The sequence below is a fragment of the Alternaria ventricosa genome, assembly GCF_023758065.1.
Source record: "Alternaria ventricosa strain BMP 2768 chromosome Unknown scaffold_2, whole genome shotgun sequence".
NCBI classification, from domain to species: domain Eukaryota; kingdom Fungi; phylum Ascomycota; class Dothideomycetes; order Pleosporales; family Pleosporaceae; genus Alternaria; species Alternaria ventricosa.
The window spans coordinates 199,502-219,781 of record NW_026055682.1 but is presented as its reverse complement, the minus strand read 5'-3'; the positions used below and the strand labels follow the sequence as shown (position 1 = coordinate 219,781).

Genomic DNA, 20,280 nt, shown 5'->3' with positions numbered 1-20,280 from the left:
TGCAGCCCAAGATAACTCACCTTATCGCAAGTCATCTCATCTCCATCACGAACGTCTGACAATGATGCCACTGTTTCCTTCAACACCATTTGCGCAGCGTTGTGGCCATTGTTCTCATCCGGAAGGTGTTTGCCGCGCCGTCCTTCGTCCCCGTTCCAATTTCCCGCACAGCCCGGTTCTCCGGAAAAGGGGCCACTGTGGCTCGTAACGTTACTGCCCCTAACGGTCATCGCAATGTACACCATTTCACCATGAAACAATTTTCTTCTCAGCTGTCAGATGGGCTTTCAAGCTGATCGAGTTGAGAAACAATGCTGAGGTCAAGTTGGGCGCGCATGGCAGGAGTCGCGTCCAGCATGCTCAATCGATAACGTTGAAAACAACAACCGCGGGACCCGCTTGCCACCCGCATTCCGAGATGCTCTCAAGCGTTCTAGAAGCGGCCGCTAGCTCAATTACGCAGGATTTGGATGTGAACGCCTGTTCGCATGCTGGCCGATGCGGCATGGGGGCGTGTCATGGTTGCACAACTAGGCACCAGAATAATCCGTATCCCATCCCGAGGTCCCCAGTAATGTTTCCATCTCTTTACGCATCTTGTTTACTTCTCCCATTTCGCATAGTCTTGACGCGCGCTGTCATTGTGTATTTGTAGTACCTCTTAATCGTAATCGCGCGTTTAGCACTTTGCATTCTACCAGCAGTATAGTCGGCCCGAGTTATACCACCCCAGATCCGAACACGCGATGTTTCCCAGTGTAAAGGATAGAGCACGGCAGCTGTTTGGAGAGGCTGCAGTTCCCGACGCTGCTCCTCCGCCTCCAGTCGCGACGGGAAGGAGAGGCGCGCCACTCAAGGCTTCTGCTGCGACTAAGACGGCCCCAGAACCAAAGACGCCCGCGAAAACCTCCAGGTCAAAGAAAGATGCGCCAGTGGTCGAAGAAACACCAAAAGCCATAGGCGCATGGCCAAGTCCTTTCGATTCCTTCAAGGCCAGAACATCGCCACCAGAAAAGCCCACACCGCCAACACCATCGAAGTCGAAGTCTTCCAAGACAGCTACCGCATCGAAACCATCCGCGCCGTCAAAAACCAGCACACCTTCCGCATCAAAGCCAGAGAAGTCTTCAAAGACAGAAAAGTCTGAAAAGTCAAAATCCGAAAAGGCCGAGAAGTCGTCCAAATCAGAGAAGAAGTCAAGTTCGCGACCGAAAACTCCCCCAACACCCAAAGCCGCCGCGCCGCCAAAGAAGGCCCCAGAGCTCAAGGTCTCTACCCCGTCACGCAAGAAGACCGAATCGAAACCTGCGCCCAAACCCAAGGAACCCTCGCGTCCTAAGCTCGATGCTCGCACCTCCTCGTCGCGACCAAAGATGGAGCGAACGTCCTCATCCTCTTCCCTCGAAGACGATGAATACAGCGACCTACGCGCCGCCTGCCTCCGCGAAGCGTCCAACGTTACTGGTCTCAAAGGCAAGAACCTAGCGATCTCGTTGCGCCAGCGCTCCTCTGGCGGTTGGTACGCAGCGCTGAAAGATGTTGGTTCGGACAAATACCTCAAGATGTGGATGAATCGGGATAAGACTTTCAAAACGCAAGATGAGGCGCTGGAGGCCTATCTGGTGTTTGTCAAGAAGATGAATACGGATATGAAGCTCTTTGGACCGATGAGCCCGAAACTCGGAGCTGGAAAGAGCAAGGGCTTTTTCTAGATGGAAGACGATGGAGCCACATGCGTTGACATCACCGACCGACGCGACTGAGACGTGTTTATGAGAACATGTCATCTGTAATATATGTAACACCACCACCACCACTACTACGGGGTCCGGGCCTTCTTTTTCCAGCGAGGCGTTCTATTCTGGATCCATTCACGAGCCCCCTTTGGCTCGCAACTCTGTTATAATACGCTGTAACATTATGTACGATATGTAGGCCTACGCGCCTTATTTTGGATTTTGGATTTTGGATCTCCGGCGTTACGGTACATGACGATGGACTGGACGATCTTGCGCGGCGACGTACTGTGCCGGTTGGATTCATTCGGTTCGCTATATACCCCACTCAAGATCTTGCTTTTCATCTATCTCACGGATACGGCGCTGTTCGTTGATCGAACGGATGTATCGCCGTTTACATATGGTTGTAATCTATAATACTTCACCTTGGTATCATCTCAGTTATACCATGCTATTGAACTCAGACGTCCATTCTATCCAGGTACGGCGGCCAGGTTGGTTTCTCTTCTCCATCTCTTCGTCCGATTCGATGTAAGGGTACAAATGGCGGACGCCGTCTGCATCTCCGTCGCTGACTTTCCATCGCACGTCGATGATTTCTAGGTCCTCTTTTGTGACTGGGTTTGGTGGATCGAAGCCTATACCACGGTGCTTCCAGAATGCTAATGGGACTTGTAGGACATCGTCTGTATTGGCTCCGTCGTTCGCGAACTCCGCTGAGGTATACAACATGATAGATTCGTCGTCGAATTCTAGGTCATTGTTGATGTATAGTGGTAACTCAATACCTCCGTCGTGGAGAGGCGCGATATGGTCAATGGTATCGTAGTCTTGGACAGCGGGGAAGTCGTATTGGAGAGCTAGACGGTAGTCGGCGCAGATTTGTTCCATGGTATGTTCTTTCGCCGCATCGACTTTCGCTTTCGCAGCTGCGTAACCCCGCAGTTTGGAGCAGTCAAAGTGAACGTAGTCGTTGCGGTCTTCGCGCTGGTGCTCATGCCAGAATCCGAACAGGTGGCCTAGTTCGTGGGCGACGGTTGTGATCCAGTAATCTGGCGGGTACTTTTGCTTGAATGACAGACCGAGATGGATGCCGTGGCGACCTTGCTCGTCACTCCATTCTTGGGGTATGTATCCCGTGACCGAAGAGGCCTGTGTCTCGGTGTCTTTGGATTCCGCGACAACGGCGATGTCGTTCTTGACGTGCTTATTCCAGACCCAAGGGTCGTCATCCTTTTCGCGTTTGTTGTAGCAGTACGGCCACACGGCTTCCTTGACTCTGTACTCCCTGAACTGAAGTATGTGACCGCTTGGGCAACCAGGTTCCCCAATCTTGTCTACCCAGAGTTTCCAGGCTGCGTCAATGTCGTCCTTGAAGTTGTTGCGGGCGCTCTCGTCTTCAAAACAGTATCGGACGAGGCCGTCGGGCCACACTGTACGAGGCTGTCCGGACTAGCTGAACGGTCAGCTGAACATCATGCGTTGGGGCGTAGCAACGAGCATACCATAGTCACGATCTCAGTCCATCTGCGACTTAGTGAAGACCCGTCTCTAGCTACAAGTAGGCTAGAGATCATCTGTGATGTTGTGTGGGTACAATTGGCGACATATTTGAAGCTGTTAAGGGGCGGTGGACAAGCTGTGACAATTGCCAAAAAGAGAGAAAGGGTTGACAACAGCATGGCGGTTTCGGTGGAGTTACGCATGGGTTGCTCCTCGAAAACTTGAAAGCCTATATCAGAACGCGCCATCTGCCCCTGCGAAAAAAACACCTAGGTCTGTAGTAGCCTAAGGAAGTGGCGTTAATTTGAGTGAAAGCTTGGATACTGAGGTGCTCTTTCTGAACACGAGGCCTGTGGTTCTAGCGAAAAGCGAGCCCAGTATGCACTTGTTTATTAATGTCTACCTCCTAATAAAACATCAGCCTACCCCAACACCTATAGCTGCAAGAACTTAAAGTAGTCTAGTTAATTCTTTGTTTTGTTTGACGAGATAGTTAAGGTACAGCAGTCTCTAGTTCTCAGACTAGCTAGGACTTTGTGTTAACTAAGGAGCACAACCCTAGAACGAGATGACAACTATGAAGACAAAAACAATACAAGCAGCAAAATACAATTGGATACAGCGAGACTCGAACCCGCATCTCCTCTCCGCTGGGTTGCCAACCGTTACCGGCTGGGGCCAGCGTCACTCCCGTAGGAGCGGGCGCCTTTGCCATTAGACCATGTACCCTTCAACTGACATTTAACACGAATAGTACCTCTTAAATACCGCCGAGATGTCCTTGATCGCGATGTACAGTCCTCGTAGTGCTTCTTTGTCACATTCGTCATGACTGTTCTTTGTTGTCCCTCGCCAGACATCTCCAAATCCATCTCCAATAGACCAGCCAAAGAACGAAACAAAAAGCAAAAGGTGATTGGATACAGCGAGATTCGAACCCGCATCTCCATGAACCGTCGAGCTCATTAGCCCGACGACACCCTCGAAAGAGTGGGCGTCTTGGCCATTAGACTACATACCCTTTAATTGGAGTTCAGTGGCAACAAAACCTCTTATACAGCCCTCAAACACTCTTCATTTGATATGTGCAATCGCGATAGAGCCTATCCTTAGCAACACATCAGAGCTGTTTCTTCTTTTTCATCCCACAGACATTCCCGACTTCACTTCCGATAGAGCAGTCCAAAACCACCACTAACACCACCAGGGAAACCTGTTATCACGACCGCGCCACGCCAGGTGGTCGATAAGATATCCCCCACAATCAGTACTATCCATGAAGCTCTTGGTCATGACCTCTCGCCAGTCAAAGCACAGGATCTTATCTTCCAAGTCGAGCCCAAAGGTGAGAACTCCCTCGTTAGTATCCGCAGGGCTAGCAGTGACGCCATCCAAAAGTCTGACAAAGATCGCACGGTCGTGATTTGGCCCTTTCAATTTCGCCAGCACTTCAAACCCCTTGTTTGTCCATGCCCTTTGTAGTTTGTCGACGTAGAGACACATTCGCTGCGTGTCAACGTACTGAATGAATGGCCGGTCGTTACGGCTCATATCGAAGTAAGCAAGGGTTTTGTCTGGGGAGTATCCTTTGAAAAGACCGCGACTGCAGGATATGGTCGATTTGTTTTTTCTCTGATATTCGAGGGATACTGTGAGGAAATTTGGGAGGAAGATGGTGCTGATGTAAATTTCGACTGCAGCCTTCAAATTACTAGAGACTTTGCGGCAGGAAAGCCAGAGGTGTTTGGTATCGTCGGAATATGCGAACACCATGGCCCATATCTCCGTGGGTAAGTCGCTCATCGTGAGTGTGGGGTCTGGCAGTAACTGGATGTGAGAATTGTGGTGATGATTTTGTTGAAGAACAAAAGAAGTATCGGCAAGAGCAAAGGAATTTGTGTCTCTGAGTTTTCAGTTGCTATGTTGGTGTCATATGCTTGAAAATGGCTGATAGGCGCGGCATTGTGCGCGGTCGTAGTACCATGGTTGGAGTAGAGTACATCGGAAAGTCGGTACGCTAGCAGAATAAATTTCGACGAATCTGATGCGACACCAAACATTCGTCTAAACGGTGGTTGAGGTCAGGACCTCGGGAGCATGATGGGTCATGCTACAGCCATCACTACGTAGCGCAGCTGGTGATTACATAAGCAGACCCTTCACTAGCGCGTAAGCTCGCCCGGGCGATCTATTGCTTGTACAACTATCATTGCGACTACGACCAAAGCCAACCCTCCTCCAATCGCCTCCGCATACGAATTATATCGCGCTAGAAGCCCTATCTCTTACAGCGCCGCGACTACCTCCAGTATCTTCCCAAATATGCCGGCCGCCGCGCTACCATCACACGCGCCGCCGCAGATTCCAGGCTTCCAAATACCGAATGACGAGGCGCATTCACTCAAACAATCTGTCGCCGAACTTCTCGAACGCGATAACCCACGCTTTCCCGGCGCGCAGCCCGTATCGTTCTCGCGCGAACACGTCGCCGAGCTCCAGCGCAATGAATACTACATGTGCGAGAAGACGGACGGCTTGCGCTGCCTGCTCTACTTGCACTGGCAGGAGGGACCGACAGGAGCTTTCGAGCCTGTGACTTTCCTGATCGACAGGAAGAACAACTACTACAACGTTCAGCCTCCATTTCGCATACGTCACTACCAGCACCTGAACGAAGCCGAGCCATTCTTGTTCGGCACCCTTCTGGACGGCGAACTGGTTCATGACCAATATCCAAACGAGCCCGCCCCACGTCTCAACTTTTATGTCTTCGATTGCTTGGCGGTGGATAATACAAATGTGACGCAAAGGACGCTGGACAAGCGGTTGGGTCGGCTGCATGAATGGGTCATCAAGCCGTACGAAGCCGGCTTGACTAGGACATTTGGGAAGAACATTACACCAGACGACCTGAAGCCGTTTGCACTCAAAGGAAAGAAGACCTACCCTTCATACAAGCTCGAAGACATGTTCAGCAGCATCCTCCCCAACCTCCGACACGGCAACGACGGCCTAATCTTCACCTGCGTATCCACACCCTACCAGTTCGGTACCGACAGACACATCCTCAAGTGGAAGCCACCACATGAGAACACCATCGACTTCAAGCTCCGCCTCGGCGACTTCCCACTCATAGACCCACAAGACGGAGAAGACGGCCTCATCCCCGACTACGATGCGATGCCCACCCCCCTCCAACTGCTCGTGCATCATAACTCGAATGACTACGAAGTCTTCGCCAACCTCTTCGTCACCCCCGCCGAGTGGGAAACACTCAAATCTCTAAACCAACGCCTCGACGGCCGTATCATAGAATGTTACCGCACAGAAGGTGGGCAGTGGAAATACAAGGCCGAGGCAGACGGAACGCCGCGCTGGCGCGACGACAAAAAGGATGCCAATCATATCAGCACTGTTAAGAGCGTGCTGGCTAGTATTGAAGCTCCGGTCACCGAGATGGACCTTTTGGCCAACGCGGAGAATATCAAGCGGGAAACGTACCGTCTGCAGGGCAAACTGGACCAATACCGCCCACCCCAGGACGGCGAGCGCGAGGCTAAAAAGCGGAAATTCAGCGACGGTCTCAACGGTCACTGAGCGTTTGGGCTTTGACGCGACGAGGACCTCCAGGGTGTGATATCAGCAATGTTTTTCAACGTTTAAGATGTGATTGTATTTGTTAGGGATTTACGGCGCGTTTAGGCAGTTCATGATACCCACGCTCAATTCATAGAGGGCGGCAAAAATTGAAGCTTTGTTGTTCCCAGATGTAAGTTTCTTTCATGATCTGACTCCGTCACGTTTGCCTTGCATGTAGTGACTGGGACATTTACTTATAGCTGAGAGAGCTGAGAGAGCTACGAGATGCTTCGGGCTGTCCTATAGGTAACTGTCGGTTTGCAGTACTGGTCGGAAAGAGCAAGATACTTACATACGTGGTAGTTACAGTCATCCACGGTCATGCTGGTATGACTACATGCAAAGCCACGATAGTCACACAAGGAGTCAACCTCGTGGTCGACGGTGAAGATGAATGAGTAACGAGCATAGCCATTCAGGAACTAGGTGGTATCAAAAATTCTCCTTCATCCGATACAACTCTCGCTATGCCGTACCGGCACGCACCACCACAAGCTGCATGTGTAGCCCTCAAGCTAACCAGAACTCTGAACCTTATCGCTCTTATGATTTGCGAAAACGGCGGCATAGCGTTCGTGGGCTTCTTTCTTACTGGGTTCCCAGGCCTCATATACTGTGGTGTCTGTTAGCATTATGAGTGATTCATATGCTGCAGAGGTGGCTTACGGTTTATCGTTGTCCATACTTTAGGTTCGTCCGCAACGTCGTCAAATTCATCTTCCAGTTCGTTTTTGTTCCTCTGGTTGCCGTCCTTGTGTTTCCCAGCAACCCTCTCCGCCTTTGCCTCTTCAATCTCGCTTGTCGATCTCACTTCCAAGTGATGAAGTCCTCCATCCTCATTCTGAAATTCCTTGATTTCCTTTTCGCTCAAGTTGGTATGACGTGTCCACTCCCAGTATTCTCTACCTTCCAACATCTCGTTCATGTTTGGAATTTCACGGAGGACTTCGGCATTGTTCGTTTTGCCCTCCACCATCTTAGGCTTGGTGACAGAGGCTTTTAAATATGTGCATTTCAAGGAGTAGGCGGTACTCATGTTGAGGGAATGGGAGTAACAACTTGGGGGATGCGTGGACCGAGAGGAGTATAGTAAACGTCTTCGCGGTGTGCGATAAGAAAAAATGAATGAAAGGACTATAAGGGGTCTGAGTTTATAAGTTTGCTCAGCGCCACCGTGTGACCCAGAGCGAATGAGTCAAGATGTGACTGCTGTTTAGCAGTGCATGACTGTTGTGTAGATGACCACTCATATGGGGCATTTTCTCATTCAGTGAGTCTTGTTTGAGCCATCTCGCCAGCAAATGCAGAATGCTGCTCACATGGATGACGAAACATGGACCATCAGCTGTCATCGTTGCATGTAAATTATGAGAATTGTACCTTCATTCAGTATGCTTATAGCTTCTCCATACCACCGCATCGTGTTCCAAGTAGTGCCTAGATGATTCTGCGCTCCGGAATCTTCTTGCTAGGCAGCAACGCGTCTTCGGCTTTGTCCTGCACCGTGTCTTCCACAGTACCTTCAACGGGGGCTTCCACCCTGTCTTTCGCTGCGTCTTCCACTGTGACTTTCACTTGTTCTTCTCCTGGACCTTTCGCTATGCTTTCTTCAGTTCTTACTTGGTCGTTGTGAGCTTGTTGTAAAGTCTCAGTAAATGCGGTGTGTACTAGACATACTGTCAGCTTCATCACTGCTCTCTCCAGAGTGACCGCAGTGGAAACTTACATCTTTTCCTGCACCACCCATCGTCACCACCTTCTTCCCCTTGGTAACCAACCCAGAATCTGAAACCTGGCCCCTTTCTATCTTTGGTGGGACCTTTTATGATGCGTCTAGATCCACCTTCACCGTCTCGAAACTCTTTGAGAGCTGCCTCGTTCTCGACATGAATGGGGACACACGACCATGATAATCCTGGAGGTAGCTCTTCCTTGATGCGCTTGATGAATTGTCTGCTGTTTGAATAGTCGACTATGGGCTCTCCAGCACTGTCAGGATAGGTGATTTCATGGACATTGTCCATTTCAATCAATGGCCAAAGCTCGTCAAGCCTTCTCATTACTACACGAAGTATTAATCGACCGAAATGGTGTTGCTTCCTCATGATTTTACTTACGACTAGGTGTAGCCCATCGCTTCTTGGTCAATCCCCACTTCTCCATATCAATATCCTCAGGGTAACCCTCTATATTCTTGAGTCCCTCTTTCGTCTTCTCCGTGGTAGTATCACTTATATCAATGACCTCCCACTCCTTGAAGAATTTTTCTTTCAACTCGTCGATGCGTGCTTGAAGGTAGGCAGAATCGGTATAGACTACTCCACGCAGTACATGTGGCCGTTTCGGAGGATAAATTATGTTAAGGAGTTTGTCCATGTTGTAAAATTAGTTAGTAGTGTTGCGGGCGTTGTGAAGAGTTTGGGGAAGTTTTCGAGGACTACATGTACCAGAAGATATAGAGGTACACGTCTGGGCGATGACTGCAATGATGACTTCTGACCTTATGATGACTGGTCACTTCATGACTACATAAAGGCTTGTCATGATGGACGCTATGACTGGTCACTGTTATGGACATATCAGTCGAAGACTAAGTAGTCAGACTTCATATGGGGCGATCTGAGTTGCCAAAGCATGTACATACATGTCCTGTTGCATAGGCCTCCGGAAATTCTACACATGAAGGTTTATTGGCAGAGCTATAGGCCCGAGATCGAGACAGAGCCTCCAGTTACTGCATTTGCACCCGCATCCTCCCGCCACATCGCCGAACTTGATAGATATAGTATCGACTCACACTTCCAAACCGTCCTCGTCCTCCCGAGCGTCTTCGCGCGTTTTCATTTGGGCCAGGTATCGGAGGTATGTAGCTTGCTCACTCTTACTATGGCGAATTAGATTCGCAGCCACTTCACATTCGGCAAATACTAAAGTGAAGTTTAGCACAACTTTTGCGGTACACTTCTCACAAACGCAAAAACTTACAGCCTTTCGTAATCCATCCATCGTCAACGATCTTCCCGTTTCTATCCGGTTTGAAGAGGCGCACACATCTTCCATCCTTCTTTTGGTGTTCCCTAAGTTCTGTGTCGTTCCTGAAGGGTCTTACTTTGCATTCGCTGAACTTTGAATACGAAGACCAAGGTAACTTCAGAATGCGTTCAATACCCCTCGCAATGGAGTGACTGCTCGTGTAGCCGGTTGCAACGATGTTACGAACGCCGCGGATAGGTTCGCTACAGTACTTGATCTCGTAAAGTAGTTTAATGCTGTTGAGTTTCGCCATCACTGAACGTAGTTATACACATAGTTATGATGTGGATGCGTGCGCGATGTACTTACATCCAGTCGTAGCCCACCGGCCACAACCATCGGACTTCCACTCTCCATGTACAACATCCACCACCCTCCCATCTTTATATTTGCGTTTGTTTCTTCTTTTGGCCTCCCCTTTTAGAAAATTGCCTATATATTCGACTTTCCATCCTCTGAAGTCTGGATATTTGATGAGCTCCTTAACGATGTCTATCCAGGGTATATGATTTGTGATGCCGACTCTCGTGTCCCCGTTTGGAGTAATGCTCTCATTGGGCAAAGTGCTTATGTAGGTTATCGAGTAGGTGCGCGGCATTGTTGTTATACGTGATGGTGGAAAGATAGATGCAGTGTGGTGCAGTGAAGTGTTACATGAAGGTTTGGTGAAGGTATAGGCTACTGCTGAACACACCGAGGTCTTGAGTATGCGAAATGACTCTCGGAATCGCTGTATCAGCTTGTGAGTCAAGAATGAGTGACAGACATATTCCCGGGATGTATCGTCAATGACACCGAGCTCAACGTCACTCACCTTTCTCTTGTTTTGTTCCTGCTCCCTTCGGCACTTTCCCCTTGGGCTATTCCGTCTAGGCGTCTAATGTTGAAGCTCGGTGAGTAGTCGGGATCAACTTGGTGAGATGTCAATGAAAGCGACCAACTCTATTACTTTGGTTTATCGCATATAAAGTTATAATCCCTAGACAAAAAGGCTCATCAACAGAGCTATAAGTCTGAGGTAAGCCGACCAGATACCACACTCATGCCCAGCTTCTGCTGCCACAACGCCAATCTCGACAGATCTAGTTTGGGCTCACGATTTCAGTCCCCGGGGCCTGCTCGCCTCCTCGAGCTTTCTTTTGAGCCTCAAACTCGAGATATCCGGCTTGCACTATACAATCGTTTGGCGTCACCATCTTGGTATGCTCTTATGTTCTATAGTAGCGACTTACAGCCTCTCGTGATCCATTTACCGTCCCCTGTGTTCCCGCGAGTAAGATCTTCGTGGACAGCCACACATCCTCCGTCGCTTTCTTTAGCTTTTTCGATTTCTTTCTCATTCTTGGCAAAAAGGAATGTGGAAGTTTCAAAAACGAAGGGTGATGGATGAATCATGTCGTCCGACGTTTGGACGATGTGGTGTTCATTGGTGTGACCGATAGTGGTGGTGGTGGAATCATCCGTTTTGGTACCGTATGCTATTCCATAATACATAGAAGCACGGAGTCTTGCCATAACTAAACAATGAATTAGTCCACAGGCCTTTGTGTGGTTTTGCGTATGTTGACGTACGTCTAGTAGTAGCCCATCTACCCTTCTCGTCACAGTCCCATTCTTGACCCTCTGGAATCTCTACAGGCTCTCCATCGTTGACTTTGTGCGTTTTACTAGCCTCCTCATATGTGATAACGCCGATATCTTCAACTTCCCACCCTTCGAGCTTCAACTTTCCTTTCAACACGTCCACAAAGAATCCTTCGAAGCGCAGATGGTTTGTGAGAGCCTTGGCTGTCTTTCCATCAGGAATGTTGCCGTCTTTGGGGAGCGTTGCGGGATATGTAATCAAGAGGAGTGAGGATAGACGGTACACTTCCCTCATCTCCTTGAGCACTAAAAAGAAGTTTAGTACACCTATCCGAAGCAGTTCTTCCCGAAAAAAACTTACACCACTGAGTCGCCCACAAGTCTCCCTCAGGCCACTGATGCTCAGGGAATTCATTTTGAAGATCCAGGGCCCCCCCATTGCAACGTCTCCACTCGCACGTATCTTCAACCTCCTTGGGGTCCCACTCGTCATCGTCTTTGAGTTTGTTCTTGCCTTCGTAGAACTCCGGGAGAAGTTTTTGGTGAAGTTCTCTCAGCTCTTTGGAGTTTGTATAGCCGAATGTTATTTTCCCTTTCCACTGATGTTTTAGACGCCAGACTTTGTGCATTTTTGCAGCGGGCATATTGTTGTTGCCTTCGGGGGGATTCATTGGAAGTTTAGTGACTTGTAGTAGTAGAATAGATCTTCCTGAAGATGTAGAAGAACAGGTTAGGCATATATGTGATTAAATACTACCAAGTGACTGTAACGATGTCACGATGAAGCATGAGCCAGCGGTATAGTCATATACGTACCTTGCTCAGAACGTTGTACGTGCGCGAGCCAGAGTCACGAAACCATTGATTGACTCACTGTTTGGGTGGTACATGACGACGCACATAAAATGTCACAACATGTAGACTATAATGCGGTCGTAGAGTAAGAAGGGCCTCGATTCTATCTAGCTCGCAGGCTCGAGCCCGGTCCCGCACCTCCATCCACCATGCAGTCCACGAAGACAGAAGATCGGTGTCCAAAGATTCCCAAATCCAAAACATCATGCCATTGTAACGGTACTTTTGCGGCGTCACCGGTCGCATATATCATTCCAACCAGACTCTCATATGCGCATTCATATCGATACAGTGATCATCCGATCGATCGACAAGAGCCCACAAAGGCAGGCTCCTCTTCATTTCGAAACGACATACAAGCTCCAAAGAGTACGCCCCGAAACACCAAGCAGCGGTGACTAAGCGAGTGACGAGACAAGACGGACCGTCGGCCGACAGATAGCCACGTGCCGATTGAGTGAAGAATAGATATGAAAATCGTAAAGGTCCGAAGACATCAAGGAGAAGACATGGCAAGTATGGTAGTATGCCGCTTTGCAAGGAAATGCTCGCTAGCAGATGCGTTGTAGGTGAAGATCCGAATCATATACAGGAAGATAGTGCTGCTTTTCCTGGCAACACAGTAATTTCTAAGAGGAGATGAGAATCTAAACCCTCAGGCGAGGCGATTTTTATCTCTGAAGAGATGTTAACGGCGGACGCTGTTAGCAGGGGACGCATTTCTGCTTACTCTGCCACGTCGCTGGTTGCCTCCAGCCGCCTGCTGGTGCTGGGGCGGCATGTACATGCCATAGGGAGGGTACATGCCGGGCATGCCCTGACCGGCGAGGTTGGCGGGCTGCATCATTGGTGATCCGTTGAAGCTGCCGGGGCCTGCAACAGGCGACGCGTTGCGGTAGGCATCCATACCCGGAACTGGGCCTTGGAAGCCGTTCATCTGAGGGTAGAACTGACCCTGTCGGGCTAGGAGCTGCTGGTACTGCATCTGCTGCTGGTTGTTCATGGCCTGCATGTTTGGCATGTACATGGGCCCACCACCCATTGGGTATTGCTCGAAACCATTGGAGTCCATGCTTGCTGTGCGCTGGAGCGCAACAGGGTCGAAGCCAGGTGCCGCTCCCTGGTAAAATTGCCCAGGGTTTGGCGGTCCAGATGCAATGCTGTCCTTCGACGCTGGCCGGGTTGCGGAATGGTCACGGTGACCAGGTCCGCCACGGGTGGAAAGACCGACCTCATCCATGAGGCGCTTGTAGCCTTGCTGGGGCTGCGCCTTGATGCGCAACAGAACGTTGCGGACGTTTGTTACTACATCCGTGCGGATCTGTTCATCGAAGAAGGGGGTGGTGAGTACCTTGAAGATCAAGGTGGCACCGCAGTTCTGGTCGGCCAAGATGCTTTCCAACACTTGGTCGTTGGGAGAGAAGAACAATGCCTGTAGGATGGTGTCACGAGCTTCTGGCTCGTTGCGCTGATTGATGATCTTCAGAACGGTGAGGTATGCAACCTTGTGTGTGCAGAGATGGACAATGTGAGGGACTAGGCGGGGAGCCAGAACCGTACGCCTCCTTGGGAAGGTGCAGGTATCGAGGAACCAGGTCAGGAGCAAGGCACCGTTCGCGTTGGTTGCGAGCTGCACGCTGTGAAGAGCGATTGCAGCAGCTACCATGCGCTGCTGGTCCTTGGTGGCGTAGTGGCTCTCCAAGCAAGCTCGCATAGCACGGGCACCGAATCGGCCTTGGGCGAGATCCCAGAGTCTGCCCAACATGACCTCGAAGATAAAGTCGTTGAACTTCTGGTACTTGAGACAGCCCTGCATGACGTAGTTACCAAACTGATCCAGGAAGAGAGCCATGGCATAAGGTTGAACAGCATCCACGACCATCTTCTGCATAGTCTCGGACTTGGATACATCGATGATCTTCTGGGCAGCCCATGTTCCGTTCTTGTGCACACCAATCTTAGCTAGGTGGGGTGCAATCTCGCGAAGCATGGCTTCCTTGGTAGGCTCCTCGCAGAACTCGAACAGCTTCTGGACGACAGTGTTTCCAAGGTAGTCAGAAGACAGCTCGGCGATTTCTGGGAGCATGGCCATGGCGATGTTCTCGATGTCCTCCTTGGAGCAGGATCCGTTGTCGATGCGCTTGCGAATCTCTCGCAGTCTAGGAGCGTCGTGAATGCGAGTATGGCTCGGCTCCTCGACAGATGGGATCTCATCGACATAGTTGTTGAACTGGACAGCCTTCTCGACCTTGGTGGTGATCCTTGTCTGCTCGTCGTCCGTGGCACCCAACTCCTTCACAATCTGGATGATGTCGGTGCGGATGTCGCTGAGCTTTGGAGTGGTCAAAGGCACATTCGCGGGAATGTTGGCCACCTTGGTAGCGGCGGCAGAGCCAGCTGTACCCTCAGCCTGAGTCTTTGACAATGGGTCAGGGCTTGGTGAAGGAAACAGACCATTGTGGCCGGGGGTGGCTGCTGCGCTTGGAATCTTAGCGTAACCGATGCGGACGGGGCCAGCACCTGGGAAGATCTCCTTTCCATTCAGGGTTGACTTTGCCTGGACTGCACTCTCGAGATTCTCGTAGTTGACGAACCCACAGTTCTTATGTGTGAGCACGCGGGTAGACTCAATGCCACCGTACTGAGCGAAGATGACCTGGAGCGACGAAACAGTGGTCGAAGATGGGATGTTGCCGAGCCACAGCGATCGAGTGGGTCCTTCCAGAGTTCCATCGTCGCCAAGGTTTGAGCCAGGCAAGTGGAGCTTCTTGACAGCCTCAGTAAGATTGTACTCTGCATCCTCAGTCAAGTCACCAGTTCCCATGCCGTTGTCAAATCGGCCCATGGCGGGCAAGTAGGGCCGCATCATGCCCCGCGAAGGAGCATCTAGCACGCCGGCGGTACGAGCACGTGGGCGCGCGTTGGAAGCGAGGTTCGCAAAGGCCTGGACTTCGAGGTTGTGTTGGCGAACAGCCTCGTGGATGAGAAGGGCGTTGGCTTCGGCAGGAGTGATAGTGCCGCTGTATGCGCCATATTGATCCTCCTCCTCTTCGGCGTACTTCTCCTTGGCATTGACAGAGTATGAACGGAAGCGGTTTGCACCGCCGGAGTTCTGGTTGTTGGCGTTCCTCTGGCTCTCGAGGAGCAGCTCAATGTCGGACGGAGCCAGGGTAGCTCGCGCAGGCTGCGGGGTGTCTACCAAACCAAGGTAGTCAAGGGTCTTGACATCGGTGTCGGCGAGCGAGTCGCGAGAGAAGGAAGACCTCGGCGAACCTTGTCCGTTTGACGGCACAGAGGCAATGCTCTGGAGTGTGCTGCTACGGTCACGCTGGTTTGACCAGCCGCCCGAGAAGATGGAGTTGCCAAACGGCGAGTTGGAAGGAGGGAGGTAGCCACCCGGTCGCTGGGGCATTGAGCCAGCACGCAGACGTGAGAGCAGTGCAGACTTGGCTGCAGCATTTGTAGAGCCGAGCGCGTTGAAGCTCGAGTTGTCGGTCGGTGTGCCTGGCCCAGGCTTGAAGGGGCTCGTGGAGGGCGTTGGTCGGGAGCTCTTGGGGAGCAGCGAGGAGCCGGACATGAGGCCGGGAGGGGCAGCGGAGGGGGAGAAGCGCGAGGGCAGTGTGCCAGCGCGGGCGCGGCGGTTGGGAGCGGGTGCAGCTGACATGGTGTCTGGCACGGCGTTGTTGAAGTCGGGGAAGCTCAAGTTCTCGCTGTTGGGGGACTCGGGGATGGTCTCGCGCAGCGGCGTGGAATTCCCGCTGGTAGGAGGTCCCCACATTTGCGGAGTTAAGCCCTCCTGTGCCTGAATCTCGCGTGCACTGTCAGGGTGTTAGCACGAGTCGGAACTTGTTTCAGGGTGCGACATACCGTTTGGAAAATAGGCGGCCGCCATACTCATGCGACGGGGACCCGTTCCCGAGCCTCGCGTTGCCAAGCGGGTTCGCGGCATTGCCAGCGAAGCGCAGGGAGCCGCTGTTGGGAGGCTCGACAGGCGAGGTGTTGCCCGTCGAGGAGCCCGAGTGCGGCGGCTGGGGCAGCTGGGGGATGTAGTTGAGGTTGATGTGGTGTTCGGGGCGGTTGGTGGTGGGAGCCATTATGGATTACAGACCCTGCGGTGACCTGGGTAGTCTAATAGGGAAGAATAGTCGTCGTGACTCGGTTACCAAAGCCAGGGTAATGGATCGAAGGAGGGTTGGTGCCGGCCAAAGGAATGTGAGGCGAGGGATTATTGCCAGCAAGACCGGGCTCAGCACAGCGCAGCCTGGTGTACAGTGGAAGACGACGACACACGATGGATCCAGTCCGGGGGCGGTGGTGCAGCTCGACGGCGAGGGAGGCCGCGAAGGAGTGACGGAGACTGGGCGGGTGTCGATTATGGTACTGATACTGTACAGCAGCAGGCGGGCGGAATAGACAGATCACCGGAGTGCCTGGAGAACAGAAGTAATAGGATTAAGCGGACGAGGGCCGATTACACATGCGAGCTCGTGCGGAGGCGGATACAGCTAGTTGTCGCGGCGGGAGCAAGAGAGCGATGAGCGATGGAGCGATGCTTGCGAGGGAATGAATGGTGAGGTTCGCTTGATAGAAATGGGGAGCCACCAGGAACACGAGGGAACTAGCTCAATTGGGCGGGCTGCCAGAACAAGCACGTTACAGGTTACGGCACGATCTGCGCGGTCGGCTACGGTTGTAGGTGGGCTGTTAAGTGCAACGGCGAGTGAGGGTTGCGATGGCACGGCTGCGGTGCATTGCTTTTGTACAATTCAGGGGCACACAAAGGGCGCCCGGGTGGCTCCAGGGCTGCGTCCTGCAATTGTGTCCTTAGTGGGTGGCCGCGGGACAGAGCAGCGCATGCCCGCCAGCGTCTGAAACACAGAGGCGCGTCGAGAAAGTCCGTTACTCCAGAATCTGACGTGGACACTGTGTGCCTCTGCCCGACCATGAGACGTGATTGGCCTGCTGCTGCTAAACATGGATGAAGGTGCGTTGGGGTCCTGCATGCATACAACGGCCTATTAGACTTTCTGAGCCCGATGCGTACGCCATTACTGAGTCTCTGCTATCATCTAGCATACAATGTGGCACGCAATCAAGGCAATAGACTACGACCCTGCAATGCATCGACGCAGCATCCACACAGTCGAAACAAGTCTTCTAGAAAACATATATGTCAGACCACGGCGGATATGCCTTGTCTGCACGTCCTGAAGTAGACAGGCTGACAGGCCACGCAGACCCAAAGAGCTTTAGTGAGGCGTTGACAGCCGATGGTGCGGTACCTTGGAACGACGTTTATCTATCTGATTCTATCATAAGCGCACTAAGTTTCAGATGCAGACGGGCCGCGCCAAGCCTTTGCTGCTGACTTGGCGACTTTCCATGGCCCGTCGCGTCATGCTGGCGCGTGCTCTCGATTCCACGCCCACTCCGCGCAATTCACGACATGCTGCCATCACGCCGCTTGAAACAATCCGCATAATACCGCACTTCAGACGAATCCGCCGCCCTGCAGTCCATGCTGCCAACCGTTCACCCCACAGCTGGAGCGCATAATCCGTGTCGCTGTCGCATGGAATCCTTCTGGAAAGCCTCGCCCAAACCTTGATCGCTGCCATCCGACTCGCTCTGCCTCAGGCTCCAGTCGCCTCGTCTGCACCTTCCCCGCCTACCTCGCGCCTGCCGCCGGACTTCTAATTCACCATGTCCGAAGAGCCACAGGCAGCCATGGAGGATGCCCCGCCGTCGCATCGCGATGACGAGTCGGAGGCATCCGAGGATGAGAGCGAAGAGGAAGCGTCCGCGGAGCTCATGGTCACGTCCAGGGCCAAGCGATCCAATGCCGGCAATCGCATGTCCATCCTGCTCGCCAAATCGGCCGAGGAGGAGGAATGGGGTGAAGAATGGGAGGAAGCGCCAAACGAGGAGGAGTTTCAAGGCGGTGATGTCAATGAGCAGGAGGACTACAACATGGATTCGTCATCATCAGAAGAGGGTGATGACGATGCCGACGAGGACGAGGCGGGCGAGAAGGAGCTGCGCAAGGCCGAGCGACAAGAGCGCAATAAGAAGCGCAAAGCCACGACGAATCCCTTCACTGCACGAGTCGCCGCCCAAGCACGCAAGAAGGTCAAGCTCGACGTCCCCCGCACACAGTCGCCCACGCTTGCGCCTCCGCGCCCAAAGAAGAAATCCGAGAGGGCATCATGGCTGCCTACCGAAGAGGATGGCCCGGTCCGAATGTCGATGCGCAAACAGACAGTGGCAAACAAGGATGCCACGCTGGCTAAGCTGAAGGAGAAGGACCGGAGGCGCGATGACACCCTGGCTATGATGAAGGCTGCAGAGGCGCGGAAGATGAAGTCCAAGGAGAAGCCTTTGACGCAAGCTGAGAGGCTTGCTGAGGCTGCTCGGAATGAGCGCATCAACAAGAAAACCCTACACAGATGGGAAGAGGCAGAGGAAGCCAGGGCAGCAGAGAGGCAGGCCAAGATTGACGCCCTGAAGAACCGACAGATCGACGGGCCATTTTACCGATACTATAGCGGACCGGGCATCTGGGTCGATGATAAGCTCAAGTACACTGGCAAGGACGCACCAAGTTTGGAGCATCTTGAGGAGAAGCTCAACAAGGAGGTTACGGCTGCGGAAACATCAACGACGCAGCCAGAGTCGGCTGAGCTTCCAGTACAAGCTCCAGATAACCATGCAGATAATCCACAGCCTTCTTTTCCGTCTCTGGATCAGTTCAGTAGCTCAACACACATGTCCCCAATACCCGCAACCATGCCCCCACAACAAGACAACTCACAACAACCTTGGACAGCAGCAGCATCGCAAGGCGGCGATGTGTTCATGGGCTCGTTCGGTATGCAACATCCTAGCACCGTAATGTTCGCACCACCCAGCCAAGACTCGTTCCTCTATGGCATCGACCAATACGCCCAGGACCAGCAATCCCAGCCGATGCATGGCAACGAACTTCCTCCGTTCCCCTTTACGGAAGCCTCTTCTTTCCAGAATCAACCTTCAGACGCACAAACAGCCCTCTTCAACCAACTCCACCCCTCTCTACCCCAGCAAAACGGCGACTCAGCTATCGGCCCCCAAGCCCTCCTCGCACAATTCCAAAAACCCGCCTTACCCCCTCAGCCACCGCGACGCAAAGTCATACGCCGAGCTCTCCGCAACCTTCTCATCCTCTCCAACTTCCCCAACCTAGAAGCTCCACCAACATCCTCGTCGCGAGCCAGAACAGCAGCCTCGCTCCTCAAAGAGAAGGACAAGTCAGCTTTAGTGCAGCTCTACACGGCACTCTTCAACTGGACCCCCGCCGAAGCAGCAAACTACATCCAACAAACCCTCATCGCGCCCCCGAAACCACCCCGGAAGAACGCCGCGCCCAAAGCCGAGCCAGAGATTGTCCTCAAGCCAGGACAAAAGCTGTGTCCCATTACCAATACGATCGCCCGATACCGTGATCCAGAGACAGGGATCGCATACCGCGACGCCCGCGCTTTCGGCGTACTGCGAGGCGTGGTAGGCGGCGGTTTCGTCTGGAGCGGTGATCTAGGCTGTTATGTGGGAGGCAGAGCCAAACCACTAGAGAGTATGGGCGGAAAGGGCTTCCTGGGTATGCCGCCGGCGAAGAACGTGCCGAGGCGGTTTTGGGAGATGAGCAGTCCGAGTAGGAAGCCTGTCGCGCCGCCACCCCCGCCTACACCCACGCCGGCTGCGAAAGTACAGACGCCGGTGCAGGAGGCGGTGAAGGAGGAAGCAAAGGGTGTGGACGCGGAGAAGGATGTGGGGGTATGGGAGAATATCACTCTTGCTGCGCCGGGTGGGGGCGAGAAAGGAAGTCCTAAGCCTGTTGAGGCGGGTACTGCTGCTGTAGAGTGAATGATGGGGCAGTGAACTATGTTCCTGT

The 20,280-nt window shown here is 52.5% G+C and overlaps 8 protein-coding genes and 2 non-coding genes across 10 annotated transcripts; 3 read left to right on the top strand and 7 right to left on the bottom strand.

Moving 5' to 3' along the window:
• Positions 1-746: 746 nt before the first annotated feature.
• On the top strand, positions 747-1,712 carry J4E93_001109 (uncharacterized protein; the record flags this gene model as incomplete). The annotated part of the gene is made up of 1 exon (XM_049339062.1): positions 747-1,712. One exon carries the CDS (start codon positions 747-749, stop codon positions 1,710-1,712), a length of 966 nt encoding a protein of 321 aa, XP_049203019.1.
• Positions 1,713-2,180: 468 nt separating this feature from the next.
• Positions 2,181-3,445, bottom strand: J4E93_001108 (uncharacterized protein; the record flags this gene model as incomplete). The annotated part of the gene is made up of 2 exons (XM_049339061.1): positions 2,181-3,172; positions 3,442-3,445. The coding sequence occupies 2 exons, from the start codon at positions 3,443-3,445 to the stop codon at positions 2,181-2,183; spliced, it is 996 nt and encodes a 331-aa protein (XP_049203018.1).
• Positions 3,446-3,855: 410 nt separating this feature from the next.
• J4E93_001107 lies at positions 3,856-3,971 on the bottom strand. Its single transcript has one exon. It is a non-coding gene; the product is annotated as a tRNA-Arg (tRNA).
• Positions 3,972-4,159: 188 nt separating this feature from the next.
• On the bottom strand, positions 4,160-4,263 carry J4E93_001106. Its single transcript has one exon. It is a non-coding gene; the product is annotated as a tRNA-Glu (tRNA).
• A 1,301-nt stretch (positions 4,264-5,564) lies between these two features.
• Positions 5,565-6,839, top strand: J4E93_001105 (uncharacterized protein; the record flags this gene model as incomplete). Its single annotated transcript, XM_049339060.1, has 1 exon — positions 5,565-6,839. The coding sequence occupies one exon, from the start codon at positions 5,565-5,567 to the stop codon at positions 6,837-6,839; it is 1,275 nt and encodes a 424-aa protein (XP_049203017.1).
• Positions 6,840-7,396: 557 nt separating this feature from the next.
• On the bottom strand, positions 7,397-7,917 carry J4E93_001104 (uncharacterized protein; the record flags this gene model as incomplete). Its single annotated transcript, XM_049339059.1, has 2 exons — positions 7,397-7,494; positions 7,548-7,917. The coding sequence occupies 2 exons, from the start codon at positions 7,915-7,917 to the stop codon at positions 7,397-7,399; spliced, it is 468 nt and encodes a 155-aa protein (XP_049203016.1).
• A 580-nt stretch (positions 7,918-8,497) lies between these two features.
• J4E93_001103 (uncharacterized protein) lies at positions 8,498-9,257 on the bottom strand (the record flags this gene model as incomplete). The annotated part of the gene is made up of 3 exons (XM_049339058.1): positions 8,498-8,548; positions 8,608-8,666; positions 8,999-9,257. 3 exons carry the CDS (start codon positions 9,255-9,257, stop codon positions 8,498-8,500), a joined length of 369 nt encoding a protein of 122 aa, XP_049203015.1.
• A 1,739-nt stretch (positions 9,258-10,996) lies between these two features.
• On the bottom strand, positions 10,997-12,142 carry J4E93_001102 (uncharacterized protein; the record flags this gene model as incomplete). The annotated part of the gene is made up of 4 exons (XM_049339057.1): positions 10,997-11,085; positions 11,147-11,392; positions 11,508-11,804; positions 11,860-12,142. The coding sequence occupies 4 exons, from the start codon at positions 12,140-12,142 to the stop codon at positions 10,997-10,999; spliced, it is 915 nt and encodes a 304-aa protein (XP_049203014.1).
• An 840-nt stretch (positions 12,143-12,982) lies between these two features.
• On the bottom strand, positions 12,983-16,447 carry J4E93_001101 (uncharacterized protein; the record flags this gene model as incomplete). The annotated part of the gene is made up of 3 exons (XM_049339056.1): positions 12,983-13,000; positions 13,084-16,171; positions 16,221-16,447. 3 exons carry the CDS (start codon positions 16,445-16,447, stop codon positions 12,983-12,985), a joined length of 3,333 nt encoding a protein of 1,110 aa, XP_049203013.1.
• Positions 16,448-18,056: 1,609 nt separating this feature from the next.
• On the top strand, positions 18,057-20,252 carry J4E93_001100 (uncharacterized protein; the record flags this gene model as incomplete). Its single annotated transcript, XM_049339055.1, has 1 exon — positions 18,057-20,252. The coding sequence occupies one exon, from the start codon at positions 18,057-18,059 to the stop codon at positions 20,250-20,252; it is 2,196 nt and encodes a 731-aa protein (XP_049203012.1).
• Positions 20,253-20,280: the final 28 nt, after the last annotated feature.